Source organism: Dreissena polymorpha, chromosome 1 (genome assembly GCF_020536995.1).
Source record: "Dreissena polymorpha isolate Duluth1 chromosome 1, UMN_Dpol_1.0, whole genome shotgun sequence".
Taxonomy (NCBI): domain Eukaryota; kingdom Metazoa; phylum Mollusca; class Bivalvia; order Myida; family Dreissenidae; genus Dreissena; species Dreissena polymorpha.
The window spans coordinates 66,315,547-66,341,198 of NC_068355.1; the positions used below are offsets into that span (position 1 = coordinate 66,315,547).

The 25,652-nt window shown below is 35.9% G+C and overlaps 1 protein-coding gene across 3 annotated transcripts in view; it reads right to left on the bottom strand.

The window, feature by feature from the left end:
* The window catches only part of LOC127833134 (E3 ubiquitin-protein ligase TRIM37-like), a 101,677-nt gene that overhangs the window by 53,594 nt on the left and 22,431 nt on the right, over positions 1 to 25,652 (bottom strand). For all 3 annotated transcript variants that reach the window (XM_052358371.1, XM_052358369.1, XM_052358370.1), the window contains exons 2-8: positions 18,926 to 19,027; positions 18,448 to 18,488; positions 15,779 to 15,892; positions 14,215 to 14,302; positions 13,383 to 13,505; positions 9,552 to 9,675; positions 403 to 536 (exon numbers count right to left, since the gene is read on the bottom strand). In XM_052358371.1, coding sequence (XP_052214331.1) covers positions 403 to 536; positions 9,552 to 9,675; positions 13,383 to 13,505; positions 14,215 to 14,302; positions 15,779 to 15,892; positions 18,448 to 18,488; positions 18,926 to 19,027 — 726 coding nt within the window. The remainder of the gene's footprint in view (positions 1 to 402; positions 537 to 9,551; positions 9,676 to 13,382; positions 13,506 to 14,214; positions 14,303 to 15,778; positions 15,893 to 18,447; positions 18,489 to 18,925; positions 19,028 to 25,652) is intronic.

The following is a 25,652-nucleotide window of genomic DNA, read 5'->3' on the forward strand; positions in this document are numbered from 1 at the left end:
CGAAAATTTCATTAAATGCCGATGGTGTTGTCCCAAATTAGCCTGAGCTGACTGCACAGGCTAATCTGGGACAACACTTTAAGCACATCCAATAAACCCCGTTTTCCCAGAGCAGGCTTATCTAGTTTCCATCATCATATTTTACTCGTCACTACCTGCCGTCAGGAACTCATCACTCTTGGCAATCGGGTTGAACTTGCATGAGTGTTATGTCTAAGACAGTCCGCACAGGCTTATCAGGGGCGACAATTTCCGCTTTTATGGAATTTTATGTTTAAAGGAAAATCTCTTCTAAAAGAAAACACAGTCTTAGCGGAAAGTGTTGTCTCTGATTAGCCTGTGAATACTGCACAAGCTGATATGGGATAACACTTAACACACATCCATTACGTTTGTCACTACCTGTCTGAACACTGTGAGAAACTCATCACTCTTGGCTATGAGATCGGTCTTGCTGCTGTTGGCCACCTGACTCTCGATCTTTTGAATCAGGGTGTCCAGGACCTCCGTCTCCTGGGTCAGCTGACCTCGCTGGCCTGAGGCAGAAAACACATTTGAGTCGTGCAGTTTCAAAATCAGGACTTATTGTATATGCTTAAAGGGGCCTTTTCACAGATTTTGGCATGTGTTGAAGTTTGTCATAAAATGCTTTATATTGATAAATTTAAAAATTAGATATAAAAAGCTCCAGTAAAAAATCAAGAATAAAATTTTAAAAAGAAAAAAAGGTAACCCTCAGCAGGGCTCGAACCACTGACCCCTGGGGTCATGGAGTAAAAGTAGTATCCACTTAGACCACTCGGCCATCCTTCAGAATACAATGCCTACTGTATTTTATACTTTATATAAGCAATCCTCGTAGTTTCACAGAATATAACGACAACAACAGAACTCTCCAAATTATTAATTTGTTTCCAGTTGCAACGCTTTATAATTTGCGGGTTTTTAAATCGTCACAAGAAGCATATAATGATTATTTTAGGGCATGGTAAATGTTCAGTATTACTGTTTCCTCACAAATATCATAACTAAAACGAAAATTTGAGAATCTGAAACAACTTTTTTCAATTGTGTCAATTTACCCAAACGTGAAAAGGCCCCTTTTAAGTGTCGTCCCATATCAGCCTGTGAAATCTGCACAGGATTATCTGGGATTTTACTTCCTGCCTAGATTGGATTTTTGTTTAGAAGCCAATTCCTTGTAAGGAAAAATTCCATAAAAGCGTAGTAAAGTGTCGTCCCTTATTAGACTGTATAAAAGCGTAAAGTGTCGTCCCTTATTAGACTGTATAAAAGTGTAAAGTGTCGTCCCTTATTAGACTGTATAAAAGCTTAAAGTGTCGTCTCTTATTAGACTGTATAAAAGCGTAAAGTGTCTTCCCTTATTAGACTGTATGGACTGAAAAGGCTTATTTTGAAAGACAATTTAAGCCCAATTTTTCTCAGATGGCACCTTAGTTGTTTGTTGTTGTTTGTGTATTTGTCAATTGACCTTAGCTTATGATTTAATCCTTTAAATGTGATTAACCATCCCTTAATGTCAGTTATTGACACTTGAAATAGAAGAAGGGGGAGAATGGCTGTAGAAATTATTTCAAGACCACAATAAGTTATGTTGACAGGTCTGGGAATGAACTTGTAAACTCTATAATTGATATTTGTGTGCTTCACCAATTGAGCTAGCCATCCAATTTTAATAATTATGTTAACAAACAAGAGCTGTCAGAGGACAGCGGGCTCGACTATCCGAGTGCTTGACAGTATAACGTAAGCCATCATGGGGAAATTGTTCATATTCAATAAGGTCAAAGTAATATAGTCATATTCTAAGTGAAAGAGGACCATAATTGAAACATATTGATCGCTTAAGTTTTGAAGAAGTTGTACTTTATAGACGATTCTGAGTTCAGGTATATTTTCCACAATCTCTTGAACATTTGTAAAAACATAAAACTAATTAATAAGATTTTATTTCAAGCTTGATAGCAATAGCTTGGGTGGGATGGTTGGACGATCTTTCAAAAATGAAGGAAATAAATATTTATGGATTTTTTTACCATATTTCAAAGAAGAAAACAAGAGATGTGTTTGTCAGAAACACAATGCCCCCTATTGAGCCCCTTTGAAGCCATATATTTGACCTTGAAGGATGACCTTGGCCTTTCACAACCCAAATTGTGCAGCTCCATGAGATACACATGCATGCCAAATATCAAGTGGCTATCTTCAATATTGCAAAAGTTATTACAAAGGTTAAAGTTTTGTGACAGACACACAGACACGCAGAATGACAGACACACAGTTTGAAGTTTGAAAGCAATAGCCTTGATAATTAAGAAGTAAAGTGCATCTAAACACAAAATTAAAAAAATATTCAAAGTTACTAAGACAAAAAAGGCCATAATTCCGTTAAAATGCCAACCAGAGTTATGCATATTGCCCTGTATAGTTCCCCTTTCGATACTAAGCGTGTTTTCCAAGTCTGAAAGCAATAGCTATGATACTTTAGGAGTAAAATGGACCAAAACACAAAACTTAGCCAAATGTTACAATGTAAATTATCTAAGTATAAAAGGGGCCATAATTCTGTCAAAATTCCCGTCAGAGTTACATTACTTTGCCTGCACAGTCCCCGTATGATAGTCAGTAAGTGTTGCAAGCATGAAAGCAATAGCTTTGATACTTGAGGAATAAATTGAACCCAAACACAAAACTTAACCAAATTTTCAATTTTCTAAGTATAAAAAGAAAACATAATTCTAACAAATGCTTTACACAGTTGTCTGCTCTTCTTTATAGATTGTGGTCATGTTGGTAAAGAAGTATGCAAAATATAAAAGCAATATGACAAGGTACATAGAAAATCTTTGAGGTGATACGCAAACTTTAACATAGATTTATCAATAATATGCATATTCTAAGTGGAAAAAGGGCCATATTTCTTACAAAATGCTTGTTACAGTTGTCTGCTCTTGTTTATAGGTTGGGGTCATGTTGGTAAAGAAGTATGCAAAATATAAAAGCAATACGTCAAGAGACATAGGAAATATTTGAGGTGGTACGCAAACTTTATTCCAACGCTCACGAGGGCGCTGACGCCAGGGTGAGTAGGATAGCTCCACTATATGTATTTTATATATAATAGTCAAGCTAAAAACAAACTAGAAATCAAAAGAAAAATCAATCTGAACATTCAATTTAAGATTAAAATTCCCTAACATACAAGTTAATTCAAGATCTTTTCATACCATTTAATTACACATGTTATCATACAACTTAAGTTTAGATATTTTCATACAATTTTAGAAGAATAAATGTTAAACAAGAGCATAACGGATGCCACGCTCGGCTGCGGGTGCAGTTTTGATTAAAATAAGTTTGTCAGAATTATTTTTTTTAAGAGGTCACAGTGACCTGACCTTTGACCTAATGACCCCAAAATGGGTGTGGCGTGTAGAACTCATCAAGGTGCATCTACATATGAATTTTCAAAGTTGTAGGTGGAAGCACTTTGATTTTAGAGCCAATGTTAAGGTTTTAGCACGACGACGGTGGTGACAAAACCTCGGGTTTCCTCTGAAAACAGCCAAGCTTAAAATGACCTCAGTTAAGATCTTTTCATACCATCTAAGATATACAAATGCTGATATACAACTAAAGTTTACATCTTTTCATACCACTTAAGATGAGTACATGTAAACATATACCGTAATTACTCTAAGTTTTCGGACCCTTAGTTTTCGGACACCCCTTTTTTAGTCAAAATAATTATTTTTCGTGACTCTGTATTATTTTACATACTGGTTTTCGGCCATAATTAATTTTTCAAACAGTATATTTTAAAGCGCTATTTTACTAGATTTCTGACCTGTTTTCCCTTATCTGGGACCCTTGGATCATGGCGTTTTACAACCGGAATTAAGGTCATAAAAACCTTGCATAGAATGCCCCGAGGGCCATGGACCATAACAATTGCGTCATTGAGTAGATTACCATGTACGGTATACCGGTTATAAACAATTGTTTCACCCAACAGAAATTATATTGTATTCAGGTATCAGTATGGTTGTTTTTGATAACGTTTTTATATACCATTTCAGGTAAGAGATTGCAAATTAATGAAGTTGTATTTATTTAAAGCAGAGAAAGGTGAGTACAGCACAATACAATTATTGCACATTTATAAATTGGTTTTATTGCAATATAATTATTGACATACAAACATAATATATATGTCTCTCAATTTTCGGACACTTGTACTTTTTAAATATTTTTTGGACACCAATTTTATTTTTAAGAGTCCGAAAACTTTGAGTTATTACGGTTACTTAAATTTAGATCTATTCTAACTACTTAAGATGTATAACTTCTAACCTACAACTTAAATTAAGATCTTTTAAACCACTTACAATGTATTAGGCCAGCATATTCGGGGGAATAAATAAAAATAAAGTCATGAAAAGTGAGCAGTCTACCAAAATAATAAAAATAAAACTGTTTAGACTGATTTGTTTTATTTTTGAAAATTTAAAATTAAGCCAATTTAACCTTATGTATACTTGCATTAACCTTTAAGTGTTTTATATATCTTATTACACTGTTGTAGAAGCTTTTTATAATAATAGTAAACATATTTTTATATATATTTATATGTAAAAGCACCTTTCGCATGTATTATACTATATTGCTTCAAAAGAGACCATTAACCATGCCAGGTGTGTAGTGTATTATAGTGATCGTTAAGCTTTTGTTGAGTGTTAATCATATGTATGTTTATAACAAATATAGCATGCATTTGACTTAAATAAAAAAGAATTGAAAACTTTTTTAATTGTTTAAGCTTTAAATAACAACCAACTTTGTAACTTTCATCCATGGATGGAATATGCACACTAAAAAATACTATTTAATATACAACAGACTTGCTTTATATCATGAGAAAAAATGAGCCACATAACAGGAAATTGGACCTTAGGGCGATTGCGACCATTTTGGCTCCAAAAGAGCAGTCTGATCAGGATCCAAACTGTTCAACATAATTGTCATTCAGTCAGTACTTCTAAAGATGTTAAGCGAACACTTTGGATCCTGATCAGACTGCGCTTGAATTGATCTTGATCCAAACTTTGTGTAGTGAAAGTTCTAGTACATAAAATGTGAATATTTTATTTAAGAAACCGTGAGTTACAGACTTATAAAAACATGTGCTGCATTTCATTTTATATTCAGAGAGAGTTATAGTGTTTATATATGTAAAGTGAACACAAGAGGCATGACTACAATATTTGGTGTGTAACATCGTTATGGGGTTCTCTTTGAAGTTTGTTCAAATCATGCAGAAAATTTGCCCTCCCTAGGGGTTACTGTTTTGCTTATAAATATAAATAATATAATCATTCTCTGAAACCGCAATGCCCTTTGGTTTGTTGCGTTGCATGGCAACCATATAGTGGTTCTTTGCTTAGTTTCCTCAAAGCATGTCTCCGTGGTCAAAACTGTTTGCGCTTCAGGGGTCAACTGATTTATATAGATTAATGTCTTTGATAATCCCTAACAACACAGACACCGCAAGGGTCAGGGGTTCAATATTTGGTGTGTAACATGTTAATGTTTTCTTCTTCTAGGTGTGATCAAATCATACATTTGGAGTTAAAAATAACTTGTCCTTGTTTCACATGCTTAATATTTACTTATATAATAAAGAGTTAAACAATATTATTCTCTCAAAACGCATGGGTTAGGTATTAATTATTTTGTATGTGACATTGTATGGCGGTAATCTTCGTAGGTTTTGTATCATGTCCATTGGCTTCACATTAGCCACAACAAAATATTGAGGTAAAAGACACAATATACCTAGAAACCTAGATTTATTTCATTGAACATTTTCTTAACTGAAAGCCGTATAAAGAATTAAATAGCACATGTAGCAGGGATTAAAATTGTTTTAGTAGAATGACTCTGCTGACTGTATATAACTTACTCTCAAGATTAATTATATATAGAACACAACTTTTGAACTATGTAATTGTATATTTTAAAATAGTATTTTATTTTAAAAATTTCGTAAAAGACTCACAGTATTGTCAAAATAAAATGGTGTAAACTTGTGCACATATTATTTTGTTATTCTCTTATTCACAGTTTAAGTTCAAATGAAAATTTCTATGGAATGTGTTGTCTGTATTATTTTTAGGAAAAACAGCAATAACATGTTTTGGATATTTAATAAACAGAGAGAGCTATATAAAAGTGAAGATAATAATAACCCTTGGAACAAATACATAGAGCCGATTGAGCACCAGGGCCCTTGCTAAAGTTTGAGGAATTGGGGTCGGGCCTTTAGAGGGGGGAATTTCACGGCGTTTTCAGCGAAAGGGGGAATTTTACAAGATCTTTTCACCAATCATTCAACACTTAATATTGCTCTATTTTAATGTAATTTACATAAATATACATTTAATAAAGGTTTATAGCAAGATACCAGCTGGCAACATAGGTATAAAAGTTGAAAAAAAATGTTTTTGGGGGGGGGGGGGGGAATGTTTAGGTGAAATAGGGGAAAAAAGTATACTATTTTAAGGTGGGATTGGGGCCGAATTTTGGCCCCAAAAACGGCCAAACGAGGGCTCTGAGCACATTTATCAACAGAGCCTGAGGTGTGATAAAATTATTTTCATTCCTTACAGTACAAATCTGGCAGTATGAAAACATTATTTACAGTTGACAGAACGTCATATTTCTGCTAAATAATAACTCATTTTTGAAAAATAATGCCAAGAAAAATAAATAAAACTTTCTTGTGACTTTGACCGACATACAAACATAGGGACCCAATGTTTTTTTCTTCAGAAGCTGTGTTGCATACTTTTTTTCTAAATAAGAATATATATGGGTGGGTGGGGAATGGGATTATTGATGCAAGTACCTGTGGTTCAGTCCTCATGTTCATTATAACGAAACGTAAAGTAGTACTTCTTGGACATTTTCGGGATGCTGAATTTTATCTATAAAAATATTACAGGATATGCATTTTAATAAATACGCATATTTATTAAACCTACCCAAAACTTTTAAACACACCGAAAGTTATCGATGGTGACACCTCTGCATCATCTGCAAAAACTCATTATTATTTTGAATTTCGTATCACATAATATGGGCATGATGTCAACAATAGTGTTCTGAAGATTATCTTTTCTAATTGAAATTGTTTCTGCTCCGTTTTTAATTAATTTGATTTTAAAATATGCTACATTTGTCTCGTTTATTTTAATGTCCGCCATTTCGGAAATGCAATATGAAAATCATTTGTTAAATACCGGTACTCACCGATTGGCTAATAGCGTGTGGTATTGGCTGCAATAGCCAATTAAAATCGCTGACGCTTTACAAGTCAAATTGGCACAACCATACAACCCGTATTATAAACAAATTTTGAACAACACTTTCGGCAATCTACACAATTGTTTTTTCTAGTTTTGGATAAAATACTAGGTCGGCGGGTGAAATGTAAATAAAAACAAGAGCACCGCCTTTCGGGTGCAGACCGCTCATCTATTTTCTTTTTAAAGGTGAAGGGACTCTCATTTTCAATCACAAAGGAGGGAGGGGTGGAGTGAAGAGGGGTGCATTGTGTGGGGGTGTGGACATTTATTATCTTCCAAAAATGCGAAAAAAAGGGAAAAAAAAATCGGGGGGGGGGGTGGGTGGGGTGGGTGGGGGGGGGGGATTCTTGGGTGCGATGGTTTGACGGTATTTCAAACATAAAATAATAAAAATAAATATTTGTGTTTTTTAACCGTTTCAACAACAAAAAATGGGGGGGGGGGGGTGAGGTGGGGGGGGGGGGGTATAGTGTGAGGGTGTGGTGGTAATTTGTGAGATGATCTTAAAAAAAAAAAAAAAAAAAAAAAAAAAATTAGGGGGGGGGGGGGGATTCAGGTGGGGGGAGGGGGGGGGTGGGGGGGATTCTTGGGTGCGATGGTTGGACGGTATTTCAAACATAAAATAATCAAAATAAATAGTTTTGTTTTTTAACCGTTTAAAAAAAAAAAAAAAATTGGGGAGGGGGTGGGGTGGGGGGGGGGGTATAGTGTGAGGGTGTGGTGGTCATTTGTGAGATGATCTTAAAAAAAAAAAAAAAAAAAAAAAATAGGGGGGGGGGGGTGGAAGCACGGACGATGGTTTTGGGTGGAGTCTATTGTGGTATGTCAGGTAAGAGTAGTTTTGTCAAAGTATCAATCAAATCTAATCATAAATAAAGAAGTTATGGCAATTTTAGCAAAATTTAATAATTTGACCTTGAGAGTCAAGGTCATTCAAAGGTCAAGGTAAAATTCAACTTGCCAGGTACAGTAACCTCATGATAGCATGAAAGTATTTGAAGTTTGAAAGCAATAGCCTTGATACTTAAGAAGTAAAGTGGATCGAAACACAAAATTTAACCATTATATTCAAAGTTACTAAGTCAAAAAAGGGCCATAATTCCGTAAAAATGACATCCAGAGTTATGCAACTTGTCCTTTTACTGTACCCTTATAATAGTTTGCGAGTGTTCCAAGTATGAAAGCAATATCTATGATACTTTAGGGGTAAAGTGGACCAAAACACAAAACTTAACCAAACTTTCAATTTTCTAAGTATAAAGGGCCCATAATTCCGTCCAAATGCCAGTCAGAGTTACATAACTTTGCCTGCACAGTCCCCTTACGATAGTTAATAAGTGTTGCAAGTATGAAAGCAATAGCTTTGATACTGTAGGAATAAAGTGGACCTAAACACAAAACATAACCAAATTTTCAATTTTCTAAGTATAAAAAGGGCACATAATTCTGTCAAAATGCCAGTCAGAGTTACATTACTTTGCCTGCACAGTCCCCTTATGATAGTTAGTAAGTGTTGCAAGTATGAAAGCAATAGCTTTGATACTTAAGGAATAAAATGGACCTAAACACAAAACTTGACCAAAATTTTCAATTTTCTAAGTATAAAAAGGGCACATAATTCTGTCAAAATGCACGCCAGAGTTATCTAACTTTGCCTGCCCAGTCCCCTCATGATAGTAAGTAAGTGTACCAAGTTTGAATGCAATAGCATTGATACTTTCTGAAAAAAGTGGACCTAAACGCAAAACTTAACCAAAATTTTCAATTTTCTTAGTATAAAAAGGGCACATAATTCAGTCAAAATGCACGCCAGAGTTATCTAACTTTGCCTGCCCAGTCCCCTCATGATAGTAAGTAAGTGTACCAAGTTTGAATGCAATAGCATTGATACTTTCTGAGAAAAGTGGACCTAAATGCAAAACTTAACCGGACGCCAACGCCGACGCCAAGGTGATGACAATAGCTCATAATTTTTTTTCAAAAAATAGATGAGCTAAAAATGAAAGTGACTTTTACTTTTTAATTTGTATTTGTCGAAAAATAGGGTCGGACGCTCCTGTAAAACAGATAATAAAATAATGCTGGCCTAAACATGTTAACAGACAACTAAAATCAAGATTCATTTCAGAGATCTTAGTGAATATGGCCCAAGCTGCTTCTTACCCATAAGAGTGAGCAGTTTACTCTTGAGTTGTGACTCGAGGCGGGCTATCATCAACTCGACAGCATTCCGTATCTCCCTAACCCTCTCATCCTTGGCAGTCTTCACACTCTCGATGTTTCGCTCCTGTCAAAGGAATAGGAAATTGATGTTGAACTTAATACTTGAACCTTGTTCTGGGAAATCTGGGCTAAATGCATGTGCGTAAAGTTTTGTTCCTGATAATGGACGACAATCTCCGGGCTAAGGCATTTTTTATTTAAAATCTTTTCTTTGGGAAAATCCACTTAAGGCAGAAAGTGTCGTCCCTCATAAGGCTATACAACTGAACAGGCCTATTTGGTACAACAGTTTACCCACATGCAATACACCCAGATTTTCAAAAAGAGCTGAATTATTAAAAAATGTTGTGTTAATTAATTACTGCATAACATATCACATTTGCAAGCAAAAATTAATCAAAGATATTGTGGATTCTTTATGCTACTATGTTATAGTTTCAACCTTTCCTATGTATTCAGCTACCCACATATTTTGGATTTTAAGACATATGACTGATAAAACAAGAAACCGTCGGAGACGGGTGATGCTCCCCAAAGTTTTTTTTTGTCACAATATTGCACTATATATTCAGATAAAAGGAAACTTCTTGAGGGGCATAACTTTGGACAAAATAATAAGATGGATGGTTTAGCAACTTAAACATTTCAAAGGGCCATAACTCTCTAAATAAATTATCTAACCAGAACCCACAAATAACATGCACATCTCCTCAAGGTAGTTAAGCTTCCCATAAAGCTTCATTGAATTCGGGTCATTAGTTGCTGAGAAATAGCCCGGACAAGAATTGCACTATATGTACAGTTAATGGAAAATTTCAAAGGGCCATAACTCTGTGACAAATCATCCGACCAGAACCGGCTCATAATATGCACATCTCCTCTTGGTAGTGAAGCTTCCCATAAAGTTTAATTGAATTCCGGTCATTAATTGCTGAGAAATAGCCCGAACAAAAATTGTGCACGGACGGACGGACACACGCACGGACAGACGAAGCAGCGACTATATGCTCCCCCCAAACATTATGGGGGAGCATTACAAATTATGTAATGGTTAAACAATATAGATGCATCATTTTTTAAATTTTGTAATAAGCAAAAATTGCTGCACATGTTGTGTTAAAGTCATTACCCCGGTAATTGCAAAAATATTCATTCAGTTTAAACCTATTTATTTTTGCTTGATTGCATCAAAAGCCTTAGGCTTATTGAAACGCTCTCAAGTCCGTTTCCTGGGCCTTGAACTAGTACTTGGTGTCTTTGGGGGAGATCTAAAGAACGCTCCGATAGTGGGGATCAAACCCGTGACATCTTGATTGATAGGCATATATCATAACCATTACACCACGGTGACCTTTTATGAATTTATGAGAAGATGTATTGAAATATTGATATCACAATTATGACACAGTTTAGTATCTTATACCAAAAAGGATGACTCAACAAATTAATAGGAAAGATATGTAAAAAATATTGTTGCTAGAGTGCCTACTGTAATTGAGTCTGTTAAGAATGAAATATCTTAAGAGTAACTTAATTGGCATTGATTTTGCAGAAAAAAAACACACTTTATATCTAAAGTTAAATATCTTACTAGTGTTGAAATTTTGTTCATTAAGTATTATGAGTAAATTAAGTTCATAAGGGGATAATCATATTGACATTAAGTTTTGAGGATTCGTAAAAATTGACATTTAAGTTGGATCTTAATTTTGTTTCTCTTTATAATGCTTGATAAATAACTTCCAACACAAATGTTTGTTGAAAATTTTAATTTCATGGTTGGGTGAACACACCAAAATCCACAAAAGTTACTGTTCCTAAAAAATATTGATTTCAGAGTATATTGACTGTTTTTTCCTGACTTAAAACTCACAGTTAATAGGCTTCAGCACCATAATCCCAAAGCCAGATATGATTCATTTTATTATGTGGAATATAAAATATAGATATACAGTAGACTCTCTGTAAACCGGAGGGTCTGGGGACCGGCCTGTTTGTCCGGTTTTCAGAGAGTTCCGATTTACGAAGAGTAGACATATTGCCGAAAAATAAATTGTGTACAAAATCATATAAGAATAAAACAAACCATATACATTCACATGTATCATGTGATAACTGTACTCATGTGATGTTTATGTTTAAAGTATTCTTCAAAAAATGTGTTTTTATTTGATTTAAAGCAAAAAAACATTCCATACCGACTTGCTTTGATTAATCCCAAAGTGAGCGTGGTGCTTTATTCATGTACATACATGAACATGCTTACGTGATATTTGTCATATAGGCGAGTGAGTTGTGTTCGAGCTCGCTATAAATAGCACTGAATTCATTAAGTTTTATTTGTTACAAATAGGAAGCGCCAAACTTCATAGACAATTTTGAAGAATTACGACACAAATACGATTGTTGTGGACACCGGATTTATTATTCAAGGCATAACACATTCACAAAACATACACGCACACAAATCTCAGCAAGTCTTGTCAAAACCATTTAAGCATTTCAAAATGGCTATAAGATCTTTTCAACTACCCGAGAAGATCACAAGAAAGTGATCGTCGCAACGGCATGCATTAATTTTGTAATTAAACTGTTTATCATAAGCTTAATAAAGTGATCGCTTCAATCACTTTTTGGTGTTACCGCACATATTTAATAGACATTCACAGTTTGTTTTACATTCTTTAATCAGACTTCAATAGAGTGGTAAAGGCTTGACACCTTTATGGTATGTTTAATCCGATTATCGATAAATGAGCGAGCTGAATGTGTGACACCGCACACGCCGTGCTTACTAGGTATTGTAATTTACACGCCTCGGGAATCTTGAGAATTTGGACCGTCCGGTGTATTAAATGTATTTAACACTAAAAATGACGAAATTCAAGGAGATATCCGTTTGGTTTCCAGTTTTGAGAGAGTTCGGTTAATTCAACATTTTGTAACAAAGAAATAGAAGGCAAAAATACAGGACTGGCCCGAGCGTTCGGAATCGGGAGATTTCAGGTATTCGGAGAGTCAGGTATAGGCAGAGTCTTCTGTAGATAAAAACATCAAAACACCAACTTTTGGCAAGATTTACCAATTTGAAAAGTACTTTTCTTTCTTAAAATGATTTTAAAAACCTAATTTGCATCGTATGAAGTTCGTGAGTAGTGGAATACAATATTTCATTGTATTTTTCATGAAATGGGAGTCTCTTCTAAACTAAAATCCAGTTTTGGCAGTAAATGTTGAACCAAATAAGCCAGTTCACTCTGCACAGGCTTAGTCGACCCTTCAACTTTCGTGAGTCTAAAATGAGTCCTGACATAATGCAGCCCCTGGCTGAGGGACCTCACGAACATCGAAATACACACACAGCCTGAAAGGCCCAAAGTCCCTCAACAAGATACAAAGGAATTGACCTGTTCTGTGCAACCCAAGATATCATAAAAATTTTCAATGTTCTAACCAAATTGCATAAAGATTGAAAATTAATGTGCCTTTGAGTGTTAACAAGGTTTTACTATCGCCATATAAAAAAATTAATGCCTCTCCCCCTGGCCGCCATGTTTTCAACAGACCGGAACCATTTTGAAACTCATCCAAGATGTCATTGAAACAAATCTTCTGACCAAGTTTCAAGAAGATTGGAAATTAAATGTGTCTTCTAGAGTGTTAATAAGGCAAATGCCCACAATGCATGATGGACAAAAGATTATCACAAAAGCTCACCATTGAGCTCCTTGTGCTCAGGTGAGCTAAAATATACAGAAACTCGTCACATACCACGTCTTGTATGAGACTGATGAGCTCAATGTTTCTACGCCTGATTGAACTCAGTTCCTCCATCACCTGCCTCACATGCTCATTGTACTCGTTGTCCACTGGCTTGAACATGTGACCTGAATGCTGGAGAAAGACAGTTCATTATAATTTGAGCCTTGTTCTGTTAAAACGGAGCTTCATGCATGTACGTGAAGTGCCGTCACAGATTACCCTCTCCAGTCTGCACAGGCTTATCAGGGAAAAACCCTTCCCTTTTAGGGTATATTTTTTTTAAAGGAAGTCTCTTCTTAGAGAAAATTTCAATTTAGACCGAAAGTGTCATCCCATATACTTTGATAATCTGTGGTGACACTTTACGAACATGAATTAAGCCTGGTTTTCGAATAGAAACGACTCATACATAGATGATTTTCACATTATGTTAAGGTGAATTATTGTAAATGTATAAACTAGTTCAACCTTCAGCTTGACAAAAAAGCTCTCCACACACACATACAGGCAAACACACAGACAGGGTATTTATCAGTATCATACAATTTGGCAATTATCATTGTAGACAAATAAAAATATGTATAGCATCAGCTTGAACCTTAATAAACAGATGTCATATTAAAAATGACCATGCTAAATATGCTAGTTAGGAATGTTACTTTATGCTTTTATGATATTTATCATTTACAGGCAATCTCTTCTCAACAAAAATAAAGTGTATGCGGAAAATGTTGTCCCTGATAAGCCTGTGTGGACTGCATAGGCTAATCTGGGACGACACTTTACACACACGCATTGAGCCAGGTTTACCCAGTTCAAGGCTCACGTGTCTGACATTCACCTTGCCCTCCCACAGCGCACACTGATGGCAGATGCACTTCTTACAGGTCACACAGAACACACTAATCTTCTCCTTGTGTTCACTGCAGCTGAAATAGGCAACAAAACACTACATTTCAATAGCATTCTTATCAGAATAATTATGTTAGCACTTATCACATGTTGCAAAAATAATGAATATGTTACACCAGTGATTTTTTTTCCTTCTTTGGACGGGTCCGGTAAACGGACCCGTTCCCAATGACCTACAGACCCGTTCCTAAAATAAATCAAACCCGTCCCAATTTAAAAAAACATACAAAAAATCCCAATCAAAATCCCGTCCCAATTTCCAAAAAAACATACCAAAAAAAAATCAAAATTGAGTAAACAGTCCCCAAAAACGCCAACTTGACATATTTCGAGACCGTTTTAACTTGCGGTCGATTTGACTTCTCAATCATTGACTGGTTCAAACATTTAATGTTACTTTCGTACATTAAATATGAGTATGTTATTGCAATTTTCTTATGCTTCTGGCAATATTCGCCATGAGTCACAAAAGTAAGTATTACAAAAAGAAATTAAAGCCTAGTGAAGTCAAAAGCAAATTGTTAAGTGATTTTGGCTTTGAAAAAAGTTCAGCGTCTGTTTTGTCCACCCATTCCTCTCAGAACACTGCAACAAAAATTGTCGAGATGACAGTAGCCAAATGCTGATTGATGACGAGTTAATTCTTCTGTTTGATATTAAATTAATTTAATTTAATACTGAGAATGTGTTACGGTACGTTATAACTAGCAGAGCTTTTTTTTTTATTCAGGGAATGGGCAATGCTTGTGCAAGACTGTGAATAAAAGCTTATGTTGCTTTCCTGTGTCATTTAAAGCTGACAGAAGTGAAACAAAGTCATTAAAATACCATTCTTCAATTGGTAGAAGCCAAACTTGATTTTTCCCAATTGGAAGATTTTGCGACTCTTTTTTTTCCCAATTTGGTGATTTCACGACGCAATAAATCCAAATTGCATGGGTACCGGACCCGTTCCCATTTGGGTGAACAAAATCACTGGTTACACATTAATATCAGGTCTGGACTGAGTTTTATTGAAAAGTGCAGATTTTTGCATTTTCACATTTGCTACATGTACTCGGTGTACTTACTTGGCATTCCTAATAATACAATGTACATAATTCAAGTATACATGTCCATTCAAACGATACAACAGATGTATATGTAGGTGTGACATCAAAATGCCAGATTAAAGGTTTATTTGTCAATTACTCTGCATTCTGATTTCTAAAGTCAAATCGTATGTTTACAAGTATAACTCATCTATCCATGTATAATAATTGAACTGCAATCTGAGAAAACTAGACACAATGCAGTTGAGGTCCCAAATCTAGGGCAAAACTTTTGCCTTTATGGAAATATTTTTCAAAGAAAGTTTCTTCTAACCAAACATCCAGTTTAAGTGGAAAGTGCCTTCCCTAATAAGCCTGTGCAGACTGCAGACTTACATCAATTAAGCTCAGTTTTCTCAGAACAAATGGCTCAAATAATTTTTTAATTATGAAGGTTCATACATGTCATTCTCTCCCTTGTTTTTCGGTGGAATCGTGTGCTGTAGCAGATCTAATTGCTGGGTCACTTCCTCCGCCCAGCGACAGTTCACAAGGTCAGTCATGTGCAGAGGTGCCCTGTAAACATAAGAAACTTTGGATTTTGACCCTTTAACACTTACATACATATTTTTACACATTTGTAGTCCTTAGAAAGATAAATTAAATTAAAGACCTTTCTTACTTGATTGAAGTTTAAAAGGCTTCAATTCCGACCTTTAGATACTGATGAGCAGCAAACAGCATACAACCTGAACAGACTGCGAGTTACTCACAGGCTGTTCTGGTTTTATGCTATTTGCACATAGCAATTTTCACTTTGCCTCTGAGTGGGAAAGTGCTAAACACCAGACAATGATTGGAAAAGTGTGAATGTGTACTGTTTTTGTTAAGAAAAAGTTACCTCACATACAATTGTTCTTTTTGTTGCAGGCAATTTATATTTGTTGGCTTGTCTTGATTTTACATAAAATACAAATTACACTTGTCACAAATATACATGTGTATTCATGCAAATATATTGCAATAAAAGTTATAAACAATTGTTATATGTGAATAGATGTTTAATTCCCTTATGCAACCACATCTGGAGTTAATGTATACAATCGAAAGGCACATAAACAGGGATGCAACACCATTAACGTGAGATCATAACTAATATTGATTTATATTTTACAACAAGTTTATTTTAAAACAAAAAATAATTTTACACAACCATAATAATTAAACATGCATGCCCCCCATATGGGTTGTCAGTTATAGTGGCAGCCATTAAGTGAATACGTTTTTTGTCACTGTGACCTTGACCTTTGACCTAATGTAAGTTATCATCCGGAAACCATTGTACTATTTCGAATCACTGTGACCTTGACCTTTGACCTAGTGACCTGAAAATCAAAAGTGCTCATCTGCCAGTCATGATCAAGGGGGGAGTGAGAGGGGGGTATATTTTTATTCTTTTGAAGGGGGGGGCCGGGGGGGGGGGGGGGTAGGGGGATTGAGAGGGAGATATAATGTGGGGTGTGGTAATTTTATTAGATGTTTAAAAAAAAAAGAATGGTGGGTAAGGGGTGGTGGGAGGGGGGGTATAATGTGGGGTGTGGTAATTTATAAGATGTTTAAAAAAAAGGGGGGGGGGGTTGGGGTGGGGGTGGGGGGTGAGAGGGTGTATAATGTGGGGTGGTGGTAATTTATTAGATGTTTAAAAAAAAAATTGGGGGGGTAGGGGGTGGGGGGGTAGGGGGTGAGGGGGGGGGGGGGTTGGGGGGTGAGAGGGGGGGGTATAATGTGGGGTGTGGTGGTAATTGATAAGATGTTGTTTTTTTATGTTTGGGGGGTTGGGGGGTAGAGGGGGGTGGGGGTGGGTGGGGGGTATAATGGGGTGTGGTCATTTATTAGATGTTTAATTAAAAAAAGAGTATTTTTTGGGGGGGGATCGGGGGTGGGGGGGGTAGTGGGGGTGGGGTTGAGAGGGGGGTGGGGGGTTGAGAGGGGGATATAATGTGGGGTGTGGTAATTAATTATGTGTTTAAAAATAAATTGGGGTGGGGGGGTGGGGGGGGTAGGGGTGGGGGGTGAGAGGGGGGTATAATGTGGGGTGTGGTAATTTATAAGATGTTAAAAAAATTATTTCTTTGAGGGGGGGGGGGTGGGGGTGGGGGGGGGGGTAGGGGTGAGAGGGGGGTATAATGTGGGTGGGGTTCTTTATAAGATGTTTTAAAAAAAAATTGGGGGGGGGGGGGGCGAGGGGGGGTGGGGGGATGGAGGGGTAGGGGGTTGGGGGGGGGAAGGGGGGTGGGGGGTAGGGGGGAGTGAGAGGGGGGTATAATGTGGGGTGGGGCCAATTTATTAGATGTTTAAAAAAAATTGGGGGGGGGTAGGGGGGAGTGATGGGGGGGAGTATCATGTGGGATGTTTGAAAAAAAAATTGGGGGGGGGGTGAGGTTGGGGGGGGGGGGAAAGGATTCTGGTAGGGGCGTGGGGGTATTGTTTGGGTGGAATCCATTGTGATATTCAGGTGTTGTTTTGTCAAAGTAATAATAAACAAGGGCTGTTTGTAAAACATGCATGCCCCCCATATGGGCTGTCCATTGTAGTGTCAGCCATTGTGTGAATACGATTTTTGTCACTGTGACCTTGACCTTTGACCTAGTGACCTGAAAATCAATAGGGGTCATCTGCGGGTCACGATCAATGTACCTATGAAGTGTCATGATCCTAGGCAAAAGCGTTCTTGAGTTATCATCCGAAAATCATTTTACTATTTCGGGTCTACGTGACCTTGACCTTTGACCTAGTGACCTCAAAATCAATAGGGGTCATCTGCGAGTCATGATCAATCTACCCATGAAGTTTCATGATCCTAGGCGTATGCGTTCTTGAGTTATCGTCTGACAACCACCTGGTGGACGGACCGACCGACCGACCGACAGACCGACTGACATGAGCAAAGCAATATACCCCTCTTCTTCGAAGGGGGGCATAATTACAGTCTTCTTAGTGAGTAGCAATATAAAACATTGAATGGATCAAATTCTGTTATTTCAAATAAATGCAATTCTATCACAAGGTTCTCATGTATGACAAGTTGTCAAAATGTATTAAAGAAGACCTTGTAGTATTTGTTTACCCACCTACAATGTGGACACTGCATTCTCGTCTCTGTAAGCCATCTCTGTAACACACAAAAACAGTCATGGCATTCATTTAACTTTTAATTTTGTTTGCTCCAAGTCAATATTATTTAGCAATGCAGATATGGCTTTGTAAGCAATTATAAATGTGTTCCCCTTTTTCAGTTTTGTCAATAATTTGTCCCCTAATTTGGAAGGCAGGCCCTTTGCCAAAATAAAGAAAAAAGCCCTGAGCAATATAGCATTTTAAGTTAATTTCCAATTAACACTTGTTATATCTAGAAACATATTCACAAATTGTAATCCATTTAAGTTGCGTTCATGGCAAACAGTAATTCAGAGTTTTAATCTGAGCATCAATCAGGGAAAACTTGGCATAATGAATGAGAATAAAGTGTCGTCCCATGGATTGCATAGGCTACTCCGGGACAACTACCAGAACCTGGCCCCTTTTAACTCCCAACTGCGACATACATACCCTTATGCAGGCATAGCAGCAGAGTTTGGAACAATGAGGACACAGTCTGGCATCTCTCAATTTTTCCATACAGATGAAGCATCTGAACACTTCAGTCAAACTCTAAAATAAATCAATTATATATTATAATAGGATAAGATTTCAGTCAGGCGTGACCAAAATATTTATATACTTATAATTAAATTGTATTCAATAGTATTTTAACTATAAAATACAACAAGAGCGCCGCATAGTGGGTGCCAACGCTCGGCTGCGGTTGCAGTTTTGAATAAATGAAAGCTTATATATATATATATACATGTATACATGGAAATTAACATAACATACATGTAACCATAACTTAAATGCCAATTAAAATAATAAATCACAAAATAAACTTTTGCACCAAAAAAAGTATTTGCTGAAAACTAAGTTTGTTTTGTACTGGCTTCAAAACTTATGCAAAACACAATGATTCAAACAAAGTCACAACACACTAGAATACAATGTAGTCGTTTTTTAAGCAATTTTGGAAAATTGCTACTTCAGGATCAGGAATTGTTCTGCACAAAAAGTCAAATGATTTGGGAAAATATAATTTAATATAACACTTTTTAATAAGTCAAATTATAAGAATAAAATCATATAACTTTAATATAGTCACATACTTTGTTAGATGTAATTAAAACAAGGGTTGTTTGTAAAACATGCATGCCCCCCAAATGGGCTGTCAGTTGTAGTGGCAGCCATTGTGTGATTCCGTTTTTGTCACTGTGACCTTGACCTTTGACCTTAAAATCAATAGGGGTCATCTGCCAGTCATGATCAATGTACCTATGAAGTTCATGATCCTAGGCCTAAGCGTTCTTCAGTTATCATCTGGAAACCATTTTACTGTTTAGAGTCACTGTGACCTGACCTTTGAAGATTTATGATCCTAGGCATTGTTCTTGAGTTATCATCCCAAAACCATTTGGTGGACCGTCAGGACGTACCGACCAACCGACCGATGGACAGACAGACATGTGCAAAAATAGTATAACCCCTCTTCTTTGAAGGGGGGGCCTAATAAAATTGAGATAATAATCATCATTTATATAGAAAATCCTCTTTTTTTTACAAATTGCGATATATATTTTTTTTAATTGGGATTTTTTTTTACCACATTGCTTTAAGAGAGGGTCAGTTTACAAAACCCCTAGATTCATCTTATGGTCATGTGACCACCAAACCAAGAATATCAGCTTGGTATGTGGTCACAATCACCACAGATATGGCCTGGGGATCCAGTTTATATGGCAATGTGTATGAAGTTTTTTTAACATTCATGTTAAATGATTAGAGATACAACTTGCCAGCTCTAGGCTTATTCTGAGTTATAAGGAAGACATCTCAGATTAGGTGTTTATGTCGCATACCAGTATGCAGTCACAGACATTTCCAAAAGTATTTTAAGTCCTCAGGACATCCATCCGGTAGTCTTAGATAACTTGCAGGACTGGACTGGGATTCATAGGACCGAAACATCAATGTACAAACATATATATCGTATTTATATATTTGCGAAGTTAAGTGTTATGTCGTTCGGCAACAACTCAGATGCTCAATTAATACTAAGTGTTGGTTGTTTTCCTAAGTCCATAAGTTGTATGGTTACATATTTGTTTTCTTAATTCCAGGGGTGTCAATTGACCCAAATTTGAAATCCGGAAAATTAAGCTAGGGGTCTGGGACCGCAGGACCCCAACGGGTCCCGATGGGGGACACCCCCGTGACCTAGCTTTATATTGTACTTTTTTTGTAGTATTTCAAGTTGCAATTTCTGGTGACTACAATGCGAAATATTATAAACCATACCATCCGTATCACCGCATGTGTATCGTAATTCTATAAAAATGTTATAAAGAACGTCGAAAATAAATTAAAATTGACTAATCATACTGTATCCGAATACGACAGTCCGATAACATGTACATGCTTTGCACATATAATAAAATGTGCTTTATACATATCGTTTGATTGTAGAAAATGTAAACGAGTAACCAGTAACCTAGCAAATATGTAATCAATATATAATTTGGTTAACATAATGCTTTACAATATGCTACTGCAGTGCTTAACATTGCTAAAAATCGATCACTTAAAATTTCAAGATGGCGGACATTAGCAGCATTTCGCAGAATCGTAAGATTTTCAGAAAGTAGCGAAGAGGTTTCGTCAGTTACCGTTCATTCTTTGCCAGCCGCTAACCAATTAGAAATCGATAAATAAAAGACCGAACGAAATTGGTACCAAGCGCAAATTTCCGGAATGCCCAGGAATATTCGTTCTCAAATGATCTCACACTGGAACTAATTCTATAAAAATAAATCAACTTTTCTTCTTGAATTATTTCCCGGACATTCGGACCGGCAACATGGCATTTTCAATCGGACCTGTCTTTAAAACCTTGGTCAGGTCCGACGGTCCGACACTTTTGGGAATGTCTGCAGTCATATGAAATTTTGCTTAATTAGTCAGCCATTCTCAATGATTTTAATGCTTAAGATGTGTTAATTTACAAACAGCTATAATCTGTATTTTATGATATTTGATAAAAATCAAATGATTAACATGGAAATTCTTATATATTTAAGTGCATTTTGAATCGCACTGAGATACTTTGAAGATGCCATAAAGTTTGAATGGCGTTTGAATGGCACCTGGGTTCTCGCTGGGTTAATAATTATGTTCTATAGCCACCCATTTTTAAAATGTTGTCTCCAATCTAAAAAAATAAGAACCATAAGCATGGCGGAAGATGCCACTATCTTACCTTTTATAAGGGTACTTTTATTAATATTTTCAACCAGTGAGCATTTCCCTTAACTCTTGATTTTCAAGAAGTATGTAACTACTGAATATTACTTACTAATAAAATCGAATTATTATTTATTTATTTGTAGATGATATTTTGGTTTACTAACGCTATCACGATACAGTTGATTGGTATAGCACGGATTTTAGTCAGTGACGGATAGGTTAAAAGTGTTTTGCAAAACACTTTTATTTATGATATTCTAATTGATAGTTTTCTTTGGATTGAAGCAATAAGGCTTTCATTTTCAGTCTATTCATGTTTCTGTTGATGTGTGTCAATTTCAACAACTTTTTCTTTTTTCGAAAGCAAAACAAGGTCACGTTATGTAGTACTCACCGTTTTTGTGACGAGACGTTAAGTGCAGACAAATGGTTTAGTGAATTTTGCAGATTTTGTTTGTAAATATAATGTTCATTGCTGTAATATTGTAGTAAAGCATGTCCTTTACAAAAGTAAGAATGCTCTCCTGTGTGTACCATAAAAAAATAAGCGTTAGGGCTGCAACACGTGATTTAGTGAATAACGCACATGTGGTTACCCATTTTCAAGATTGTGGGGTTGTCTCAAACTACATATAACACCCCCCAGAACCCGATATGATGTGAAAAGTTGGACGTGCTTGCAAAAGTTTCTGATAAATTTTCCTGAATTTCGGTAGGGCAAGTAATTCAAGTTCTTTTATTGTTTAAGGCATTGTTTTATTAAAATACCTGTTGGTATATGCAAAAGGGGCATTATCATGTATGTTAGAACAAGAGGACCAAGATGACCCTAGTTCGCTGACCTGAGAGGAGTTGGTTCATTCAATGTTTACCTAATGCCAAACTTGACCTATATATTGACCAGACAAACATCCTGGTCAAGTTTTATCATTATTGAACCAATACTCTGGCATATGGAGTGTTTTGGTTTTTGTAAGATATAAAATGGTGACCTATATTTTGAGTTGACCCCCCTTACCAAACATCAAACTTTGATTACAAAAATAAATATTATGACCAAAATTGTGACCTCTAGAGTGTTTACAAGAATTTTGTATAATATAATAAAATTTAGGACAATCTAAGGGCAATAATTATGGCATTCATTATGTAATTTTGCTCATCATCAAACTTGACTGAGATCTTTCAGCAACTTTGACAGTAGACAAAGACCAATCCTAAAATCTCACCTGAGCAATCAGGTGAGCTAAAAAGTGTGTTTCACCGATCTGGGCCATTTTCCAACTTGTCCAAGAAATCAATAAAACCAATGTATTGACTAAGTTTCACAATGATTAGGCAAAATATGTGACTTCTATAGTGTTCGATCACAAGGTTTCTCTCTATATACATGTAGTCGGACTGTCCCATAAGGAAAACTGCCCCACCCCCGTGGCAGCCATGTTTTTTGACCTATTGGAACCATTTGCAAACTCATCTGAAATATCTATAAAACCAATCTTTTCACCAAGTTTCATGCTGATTGGGCAAAAAATGTGACTTCTAGAGTGTTCACAAGTTTTTTTTCTATATAAATATAAGAAAACTGCCCCCCCCCCCCCCCCCCACGGCAACCATGTTATTCAACTGACCGGAACCATTTTCGAATTCAACTCTCGTATCAAGGAAACAAATGTTCTGACCAAATTTCATGAAAATTGTGCCAAAAATGTGACTTCTAGTGTTCACATGTTTTCATTATATACATGAAGAGAAAAATGCCCCGCCCACTGGCGGCCATGTTTTTTCACCGATCTGGACCATTTTGGAACTCGTCCAAGATATCAATAAAACCACTGTTTTGACTTATTTCATGATGATTGGGCAAAAATTGTGACTTCTAGAGTGTTTACAAGGTTTCTCTATAGCCAAATTAAAAAACTGGCAGCCATGTTTTTCAACGGACCAGAACCACTTTTGAACTCAACCTTTATTATTAAGACAAACATTTTGACAAAGTTACATGGAGAGACATGTTTACAAGGTTTTTCTTTTTTTGACCTAGTGACCTAGTTTTTGACCCAGCATGACCCAGTATCACTCTCGATCAAGATATCATTGGGACAAATCTTCTGACCAAGTTTCGTGAAGATCGGACTATAAATGCGGCCTCTAGAGTGCTTACGAACAAATGTGGACAGACGGACGACGGATGGACCATGGACAAAGACCGGTCACAAAACTTCACCTTAGCAATCAGGTGAGCTAAAAATCCTGGTTATTATTTTTCAGGATTTATTGAAATATGGCTATTTGAAGTCGACGATGCAGGGATTTGTACCCTTTTGAGCACTTTATTAACACATTTCTTTAAAGGTATGCCAGTGAAAATGGTATCAACTTTTTCAAGCACGTCCAACCTTTTTACATCATATTGAGTTTCCGGGGGTGTACTAAATTGAGTTGTCCAATATATGTCCAACAATTGAAACTTTCTAAGAAATTTACAGTTGGAAAATAGTAGTCAATCAGAAGAATTTCATTAACGTCTTCTTTAAAATGTCCACAATTAGACAATTTTATTTCAACAGAATCAACACATAAAAATTAATTGCAATGAGAAGTTGTTTATGCATGGTAAGTTCTTAATAGTAAAGAACATTTTAATAATTTTATTCAAATGAGCTCCATAATTCCTTGTAAAGAGATGCAAATTTGAATGTCATATTGCATATTGTTTTATGAATTACATTATTTGCCAATATATCATTTGTAAACACACTATAATTGTCACTTCTGCGTTGTAATTAAAACAAAATCAATTCTTTTTGTGTGTTAAATCGCTATCAGATATTATGCACTGTTGCACAGATGATAAAATAATGCGTAGACAATCATGAATTGTCTCTGTTGGAATCATGTCATATCTTATTAGGGAAATTTTAAATGAGTTTTATTATAATTGATATATAATTCTTAATAAGGGCTGATAAATCGAGTGAATGGTTGTTTAATTGTATTATCTTTATTTCCCGTAGTTCTCATAATCTTTATTTCGCGGAGTTATCATAATAACATAACTATGCAATCTAAACAGATTGGTGATGGCAAATCATGGTTAATGAATCTAGTATGTACACTCATTATTTATGTTCAATTCTAAAAGTAATTCCGTGCTAACTATACATCTCTTTTTATAACGAGATGGGGAGGCCCATATATATGGGATTTTGACAATTCAAATGATGAAATATTAAAAAAACATTTTTATCTAGTAAATAAAAATAAATTATAATAAATATGTCAACTTATTTAACGTGCTCTATCAGGCGTTTTCCGCCCTATGCCAAAGGTCCGAATATTGGCCCCATTCCCAATGCAAATCTGATTGTCTTTTTCCCAATTAAAAAAAAAATCCCAATTCCAAAAATATAATAAAAATATTTTTTTGTAACCCTTAAAATATATGTTAATCTGATCCAGTGTAGAAAATAGAACAAATATTGCATAATTAAATTATCTGTTGCCTTGAATTGGTTTTAAAACAGTAAAATATGTTAAATTGATTATTTAAGACTTTCCTTATTTTCCCCAAAATCCGGCGTTTCGTGCGCTTTTTTCCACTCAAAAAAGGCCAGGCCCTTTCCCCAAACTCAGATAAAAAACCCTGCACTTATACACATGTTCATAAGATTTTGTAAAATTTTAATTATATTTTATCAAATAATTAAGTGACACAATACCTTAAAAGTAAATGTAACTTATCATTTTACATGTACATGGGCTGCAGGGTATTACGGGACGCGATATTCTGCTTCAAATATGTATAAAATGCCAATCAGGACCAGTCATATTTTTTAATTTGCGTCCCATTTGACGCACAATCATTTTGACGTATTGGTTTTTGAAGTATCAACAAGAAACTCTGAAAGACAACTGCAGTGCATAATTTTAAGGATGAACAAGT